General features: G+C 36.8%; 1 protein-coding gene and 1 long non-coding RNA gene across 2 annotated transcripts; both read left to right on the forward strand.

Annotated features, from left to right (window-relative positions):
* The first annotated feature begins 3,902 nt into the window (after nucleotides 1-3,902).
* Nucleotides 3,903-5,019, forward strand: LOC111400771 (TLC domain-containing protein At5g14285-like). Its single transcript, XM_023028167.1, has one exon. The coding sequence runs from the start codon at nucleotides 4,191-4,193 to the stop codon at nucleotides 4,932-4,934; it is 744 nt and encodes a 247-aa protein (XP_022883935.1). The 5' UTR covers nucleotides 3,903-4,190; the 3' UTR covers nucleotides 4,935-5,019.
* A 1,719-nt stretch (nucleotides 5,020-6,738) lies between these two features.
* LOC111400772 lies at nucleotides 6,739-8,891 on the forward strand. The gene is made up of 4 exons (XR_002703843.1): nucleotides 6,739-7,428; nucleotides 7,517-7,672; nucleotides 8,022-8,179; nucleotides 8,474-8,891. It is a non-coding gene; the product is annotated as an uncharacterized LOC111400772 (long non-coding RNA).
* Nucleotides 8,892-8,897: the final 6 nt, after the last annotated feature.

Raw genomic sequence — 8,897 nt, forward strand, 5'->3', positions numbered from 1 at the left:
GCTTCCTTTGATTAAATTTGTAACTTACCAAGCAAGTTTTGTATGATTAAAGTTTATTTGGCAGGGAGGGAGAGAGAGAGAGAGAGTTATTCTATGCAAATGCATGGAACAAAGATTTCGGCCATGAACCTTTTATTAGTCAACATTAACCCAACCATTTGCAGTAGCAAATCTGAGACCATGGCCATGATTACATCGAGCTTTTATTTATTTTCCTTCACTAAATAGAATTTTATTTTGTGTCGATGACGTCAAGAAATTAATTAATTCCCTTTTGGAGCTTCATCATCCTCTGCAATGCTCTTACTCTTTTCATCAGTGGATGGGTACCAGTTCCACCCAAAGGTATTCTGTTCCTGAGGCCACCCATGCTGACCCATTGAAGTTTCAAAGTTCAACGCCAATGAACTTTGTCCACGGCTCTTCTCATAAATATCTAAGTTTCCCAATTCCACAATTGTTTCCAGTTCTTCGTAGTCTTTCACATCAAAGTTTGCTTCATCAGTAATCATCTGGGGTGCAGTTTTGTCCCAAGAAACTTGTTCAGTTTCCTTAATCTGTGTGCTGTCAGGATCTGTCGTGTCTTTGGCCACCTCTGGGATCTCTTCTTGAGTGCTTTGGTTTTTATTCTGTGCATCTAGGTTGTCCATTCTTCTCTCTCTTTAAGCAGTACAAGGTTCTCCCTTTTTGAACTCTCTCTGATAGAGAGAAGAGGAGGTTGTACTTGGGTGAATAGGTTATGTATTTGTTGAATAGAATGGAGTGGTATACTTAAGGAGGGGGTATTTGCACTTCTCTTTGGTGTGTTTCATTTCTTTATTTTTATTATCTTGTGAAATCTTTCTGCTAAAAGGTAAAGAACACTTTTTTCTCTTAAGGATCACGAAACATTAAGGCGATTTTCTCATTAGATATGGTAAGTACTGGGATTTCATCAATAAGTAAAAGTTGGGTTCTGAGCAGATCAGTGCTTATGTATGTGTCATTATTATGAAAGTAGGTGAAATTAGCTGGCTTTGCCACTGAAATACTTGATGCTAATCTGCATGGAATACGTGGAAATCTCTTTGAAAGCTGGTTTGCAGGGAGTCAAAGGGATTGGTGTACACGTAGCAACGCAGTAAATAGGTGAGGTTCGCAGGTTTTCACATTGAATCTCTTGATTGTGATCTGCATTTATTACGTGGAAATCTCCTGGGGCATCCACTGTGTAAATGAAATGGTTTGGGAGTTTCTTCAGCCTTTGTCACACGGTTTGCATGGGAGTCCAAGTGGATGAGTGAACACGTAGTAGTGCAGTAAATAGGTGTTGATTATTGGGAATTTCCTGTGGTCTCAGTGGACATTTCAGCTCTTGACAGCTCTAAACTGGGGGCAGATGCTGTGACTGGGAACCTTGGATCTGTCCATGGTTTTCTTGTTTAATTTGTTCCGTAGCCTTAAAATCTCATAAATGTTGTAACAACTCAAACGATCCCACTTCATGACGACCCTCTCAACTTGCACAAACCTGGATACTAAATGAATGAGTATATCCTCTAGATGGATTAAGTTTTTTTCCGAAAATTTTTGAACCCTCAGTAAACAAAATCCTAGACAGAACCGAATGCTACTCCTTAAACCACTCGGTCTCTCTCTCCCCTACCTAATGATAATGACATAAAAACTGAGTGAACTGTGAGTCATTAAATTGGAAAAAGGGAAAATCCTTGCTAAGAGTTGTATGGTAGGATCCTTGTTTGTCCAATACCCCCATCATTAGAATTGGGATATCAAAAGCTTAGTGTTTGAAGACAAATGAACACTAAGAGCTGAATGTTGAAATATAAGCTTGTTACTAGAAGTATTCATCTAATTATCTAGAAATTTCATAATTCTTATTTTGTAGGCTGAAGTTGTTGATCTCTTTCTTCTTTTTGGTGAGTGGTGACAAATTGTTTCTTCTTTTTACCCCCTCATTTTTGAATATTTATTTTGCATTATTATGTGATGTGGACTTTTTCTGAGAAGTACCTGTCAGTACGTGGTTCCTTCTAAAGTTTGCTATGAGATAAATTACTCTTACAATGGCTTAAGTAAAATCTTATGGCAACTTTACTATTATATGTTTATGGTGGTGCTTTGAATCATTGTCAATTTTTGGAGAAATCATTTATAACACCGTTAGGAATTGAGAAAATGATACTTGTTTATGTAAATGGGATGGAGGCTCAGGCCGGTTGGATGATATTATCTGTAAAAATAGATGATTCATAGAAGTGGTTAGTTGACTAAAGGGTAGGATTAACTACTAGTTTTTCTGCAATATAATGAGCATTTTATTATTTAGAGGACATGTATGTAGGCTTCACAACAGCTTCTTGCGGAAAATCATTTTGCCCTGCATATATTTAGAAATAGTTACAATTTGCATTCGGGATTTGTTGGGACGCTGTAATGTTGAACTTCGAGGACACAAAAATAGCGTTTTTTGGTCAACCTATATTCCCACAAAAATAGCATTTTTTGTTGATCCTCTTAAAATCGTGTACCAGGGAAATAAAAATAGACCTATTATTTCCTCTTGTTTTCGGGTGGATTTATTATGCCAGTTGTTGAATAGGTTGGCCGCTTATTCAAAAATAGAGTTATGTGTGTGTCCTCAGGTATTTCAATGTCTCTAGTTTTAGTACCTTTTCTGGTAAAGAGGACAATATCCTATGTACAACATTGTTTCTTGTTGGTCAAATATCATAATTTGTTTTTGTAAAAGAATGAGAAACGAAAACATAGTTAACCAAGGATTTTTTGATGACATCTATGTGAATCAGTTGAGTTTGTGTGGTGGCGGCTTCAGGTGTTCTCAGGCAAGGATTATGAGTTCCGGTGGAGAGAAACTTTGGAGAATTTTCTCCACTGTTTTCCTTGGAATTCAACAACATGGATGGAGTGATTGGTGTTTTTATAAACACTCGGTAGGCGGTGTTGACATGACAATCAACGCTGACGTGGTAGTAGTTATTTGCTTGTTGTAAAACTTTATCCGTCGGTGAATTAACTTTATTTTTTTCTTCAGCGATTATTGGATTTTTTGGATCTTATCTTTTCACATAACCACAGACAATGGAGATCATCGTCGGACAATTGATCACATCATTATTAACATCTTCGTGTACTCGTGCTATGCTACTTTTTATTCTACTGTGTTGATTTTTTTTGAAATAGTAATGAAGTTAGGTCATGTTTGATTGGACACATTTTCCATCAAAATGTGGTGTTTGATTGCTAAATTTTCTAGGGAATTCGATTTCCACATTTTTTCCAACACATGTGCCTTTTCCCTCAAATGGTGGAATTCGGTTTTCCAATTTTTCTTTTTTTCTTTTTTTAATTTTCAGCAATGGAAACAAAATCTATCAACAATTGTAACAAAAAAAAAATTTCATTTAATTGACAATTTTCATGAAAAATAAGACCAAACAAACATCAAAAAATTCAAAATTTCAACATTTTTCACGTAGAAAAATATACCAATCAAATACAATAATTTACAATTCTTAGGAAAATAGTTTTTAGGCAATTCAATTCTCTAAAATTCGTTTTCAATTCAATTCAATTTCATTTTTACAATCAAATAAACCTTTAATTAAAAATAAGATGATTTGTTTGGGGCATAGCGAGACTTTCAACGTTATGTTCCTCATCCATCTCATTAAAGTCCTCCATATGCCAACTACTCTAGTACTAAGGTCCATGTATCTTGTACCTACTTCAACAAATCATGGAATCTTTCAAATATCAAAAAGTGAAAATTTAATTAGATCAATTCGAACTGGTCCACTATTATTAAATTTATTATAAAAAATGAAAAAGTAAAATCCTAGTAAGCCCTTTTTCTTCGAATAGATACAACGTTAATTCGATTAGACGTCCTCTGTTTTCAAAAACTACTGCAGCTGCTGCGTGTATTGTGGGAAGATGAAAAACACATTCAGCCACAGGCCAACGTTACAGTTCTTCGCATAATTCTATTTCACTCTCGTTCTCCTCGAAAACTACGAGATCTGCTTCCACCGACTTTTCACCAACAATTTGCCTTTCTTCTCCTTTTTTTCATGTTTTTCAATTACTAATTCTTGTTTAAATCTCTTTAGTGGAATTCTCAAATTTTCCATAATTTGCAATCAATTTAATTGGGTTCCATTCTAATCATGGATATTCTCTCAATCCCGAATTACCTGCCTTTGTTTTTCATCATGTATTTCGTTCTCTACCTCAATGCCTACTTCATCCTTTTCCGGACCTGGACCCGGAAGCTCCGACCCGAAGCTTGTAGCTGTATTATTTCTCTAGCTCACGGCACTCCAGCCGTGTTTCTAGCCTCCTACGCCATATTATCTGACCCGAATCGAAACTTCGATTCCACGAACACGTCGTTTCAGAACCTTGTCCTTGAATACAGCATTGCTTATTTCTTGATGGATCTTTTGCATTACTTGGTGTTTTACCCAAGAGACGTTCTCTTCATAGGCCACCATATGTGCACTCTCTTCGTCTTCATGACGTGTCGTTACGTGGTTCTCCACGGTGCATATGCAATCCTGGTGCTGTTGATTCTTGCGGAGGTTACGAGCTTATGCCAGAACGTGTGGACCCTGGCTAGTGCGCGGAGATCAGATGTGAAGTTTGCGGCCAAAGTGTATGATTTATTTTCCCCTCCGTTCTATGCTTTCTACTCTGTGGTGAGAGGTTTTGTGGGACCTTATTTTGTTTATCGAATGTTTGTGTTCTATCTGAGTGGGGTCTCGAATCATGTGATTCCTAAATGGGTTTGGATAACATGGATTTCTGTTGTTGTGATGGCTATTTCTGTTAGCATATTGTGGATTTCAAATCTATGGATTCAGTTGTATAGTGACAGAACGAAAAAAGTTGAACAGGAAAAAAATAGATAGAAATGGAAAAATTTGAATTTGGAGGGTTTAGTTCCATTTATGTAATGATCTCAAAGGTAAATGAATGAAATATTGTTTCTTTTCAGTTTCTCTGCATTATGCTAAGTGATTGTTGCATTATTAAATGTATTTGTGGAATTATACGATTTTAACTTAAACATAACTTACACGTTCTGCACTGATGAATGTCTTTGTAGTTTTGTTGTGATGTGTTTCTCCGATTGGTGTAGTGAATACTCAGTGGTTCCGTGTAGCTTATATTAGACCAAGAATTTTTGCCGATTATGATTGCCTTAAATGTTTTCTGGATTTGACATTTGATAGAGAGATAATCAACATTTACTAATCATCTTGTTGAAGTGGTTAAAATTTATTGTTTAGGTGGAAAGATTACAATTCGTAGTTAAATGCTCTTGCTTGTTTTACAGTTTCCCTTGTCAGCTTATTCTAGTTATGACCACTGACAGGATAGAAAGCCTTCTTCAATCTTGGGGCGGTGTTTACGATTGTATCCTATAAGGTAGTTCTTAACAGTCACAAAGTAGACAGGTTAATTATCGTAAGTTACTTGATTTAGGCTACTTTTATACACATCTTCAGGTTGACTAAACATTGAGGAATAGCTGATCAAGAATATAGTTTTTGGTATTTATGTCAGTTGCTGAATGTAAAGCTAAAGAAAATATTGTTTTGGTATAATGCAGATGCTTAAATTACTCAAAATATGAGTTCTTGTGGGGCAGCCTTTTATCTTGAGGGAGGGGTGGGGTGATGGCATCATGTTTGTAGATATGAAATATTTTTATTGTTTGTAACGAAGGAAAGACTTGATCTATTTTCATTTTTGGTGGCAAAATGATGTGTGAACTTTTTGTCCAGACTGAAACTTGGGGTAATTTTTCAAATCGGACTTCTCCCTTCTCTTTGTGCTGAGAAATTCCATGTTTTTTGTTGGATTTTTTGTTTTTTGAGAGTTGTTATAGTTGTTATACAAGATCCCTCCTCCTCCTCCTCCTCCTCCTCCTTACCTTCAGATCAATTATTGTTTGATATTTATCTATCCGACGTTTACACTTAGGAACAGACTATGTACAGCTAAAAGCTTTGTAATAAAATGCTGCAGGGAAATGAAGGGTGGCAATGTTTGATATAGTTATGTTTATAATCAAAATAAAGGTACATAACAGAAACAGTTTATTTCTCTTCAGCTGGTTCCATAACATTTTAAGTAGCTTGTTGGAGATGCTGGTCTAATGCCTATCAGACAGGACTCGCGGACTTCCCAAGACATTATTAGGGCATTGTTATTGCTGTCTTATTCATTTTCATTCGAATTTGCTTTTAACCAACTTGCAGAGATACTTAATAGTAGAGGTGATAGTCTTTCATTTGCAGTATGATGTTTCTTAGCCCTCCAATAGTTGATAATATCATCAAAAGAAGGCCACATATGATGCAAATCTGGAGAAAACAGATCCATTAGGCATGCACAATAAATCCAGTAACCCTTGAAAACTCCCAAATAGAGTATTTCCTTCACATACCCAATTAGTGAACGAAGATAAGCTGAATTTTTTCAGTTTGTAGATAGCAAGCCACATTACACAAGGGAGCTGGAACAAGGTACATCAGCAAATTTTGCAGTTCATAAAATTTATCATCGTAGTGTTTTTTTAAGACATTAAATCAGAAGTAGACTAGTACTGATAATAACACTTATGAAGTATGTTGTTGGGGCAAAAGCAAATCCACCAAAAAACCAGAGTAAATTGCCGAAGAAAAGGTTATGACAACGAACATTGTGAATGCTGAAACGATACAACACATATGTTAGACACATAACTATTTCATTTCACCACGTACTCACTGAAAGATAATATTACTAACCCACATATATGTTGCGGGAGATAAGCCGAACGATAAAGCTGGACTTGAAATGCAGCTTCTTCACCAAAATGGTTTCTATCATGTCAAAGACTGGCATTGCATGCATCTGCAATTGAAAATATGATAAGCCTGTGACATAATAGACGAATAAAAGAATCAATTCTAACTGAAGTTATGTTATTCATAACGAAGAACAATGATCTCAAAATTACTGTGATTACTCCTGGTAACTTCCGATGACATGGATGACAACAAACGTGTTAGCTGCTGCGATATGCCATGCAGGTTTTTAAGGATATTGTCCTCTACTTTGTTTTTAAACATCCTGTAGCCAATTAGAGCAACTGGGAAATAGCAGAGGGCAACAATGAATAGGCTACCAGCACCCCTCTCCACAGGGTTTCTTTCAAGGCTTTTCTGGTGTTGAAGGGATTGTTGCTTGGATCTCTAACACCACATTGTGGCCGGCATACGCAAAAGCTACGTCGCCCAAGACAGTGAAGAAATCAAACACCGTTCCAGCTCGGCTAGAGGCCGGGTAACCATATTCAACTCCCGGTTGTATGCCCTTGTGAAGAGAAGCTGTCCAAGCAATGGTGGAATATCTGTATGTAGAAATACAACCAATTCTCATAATTTCCAATTAAGAATGTTATTCTATTTAAATATTTCTTTTTATTCTAATTTCCATGCAGGAAACAGAATATTCTAAAGAATGTTATTAAAATGGAGAAAGAAGGGAGGGCATACGTTGAAGACATGACTGCTGCTGCCAAAGAGACCCCGGAGATGGAGTTGAAGTTTGGAAGGTGGGAGAGGATGAAATGAACCAAAGTGAATATCATTATGAAGTAAGTAGTTTTGATGTGTGTGCAGCTACCACATACTGTTTCATGGAATTTCTTGAGCGACTTTCCTCCAGTGACCATGTATACTATGTTGACTCCCACTTCAACAATTAATTGTTGGGGAACAACAATGTAAAGACCTAGCTTTTTACCAAATGCATGCTGCCCCAGTTCGTGGTAGCAATCAAAATGTTTTCCCAGAACCATTTCATGCATCTCAACCATTTGCCATGAGGTGTATAGAGATGATCCATGAGAGAATAAGAAGAACCACACCAAGTCGCCTAAATTAACGTCCATAAATTGATAGATGAAAGGAAAGTGTTAATGAATTGTTTTATTGAATTGACAGTTACATACCATCCAAGAGCTGCCATGGTGTAGGGAAGACTCAAGACTTCTGCACTGACCATGGCTGTGATGTCGTGAAAAGCTGAGTATCACCATTTTGCATTACTTGAAGAAGTGACTGGTAGCCAATCGTCAATTTCCTTTTCCTCTTTCTGATTTGTAAGCATTCTGCAATCAGCAGAATTCTCTTCAATAATTAATTCATTAAAAACTTAACTTTTCCATTTTAATTTTGCGATTTATATTTTTCATTCTGCTTATCTACAAGACTACAACCTATATTCACTAATGTTTCATCTGTAATACCAAAGAAAATTAAAGTAGATGCAGCTATAGTTGTTCTGGTTTATTGATAGATAGGTTGCAGAATAGATGATGATCTGTATGATCTATGTCACTGCCTATTGAAAATTGTTGAAGTTCTAATGTCAGCTTTCTTTTTTGGATATCCAGGTATCCACCTTACAGTGAATAAATCATGGAGTCTACACCTTGGCCCCTCAAGCTGCAGACAGGTTAAACCGCCGGTTGTGCCCCAAACTGACCAGTGCTCAAGAGCCCCCCCCAACTGATCTGCCAAAGTGTCAAGCAAGTCATTTCTCATCTTTGCACCTTACCTTTCAGTAGAACTCTTGTCTTCCAGGAAAATATCTACCTTCCAAGAGCCTTCCAAAAATCGAACTCATAACCTCTGATCTGCCAATCTTGAAGTGCCCTCATCTTTGCCAGTTGGGATGTGCTCTGGGGGGCTCTAATGTCAACTTTCTTCTTCGGATGGAGGGGGGCCTAAGTAGCAGAGCACCATTCAGCTAAGGTAACATAATATTGAGCCAGATCTGTATCTACAGAGAAAAAAGCACAAGATCCACTAAATGTT

The sequence above is a fragment of the Olea europaea genome, chromosome 10 (genome assembly GCF_002742605.1).
Source record: "Olea europaea var. sylvestris chromosome 10, O_europaea_v1, whole genome shotgun sequence".
NCBI lineage: Eukaryota > Viridiplantae > Streptophyta > Magnoliopsida > Lamiales > Oleaceae > Olea > Olea europaea.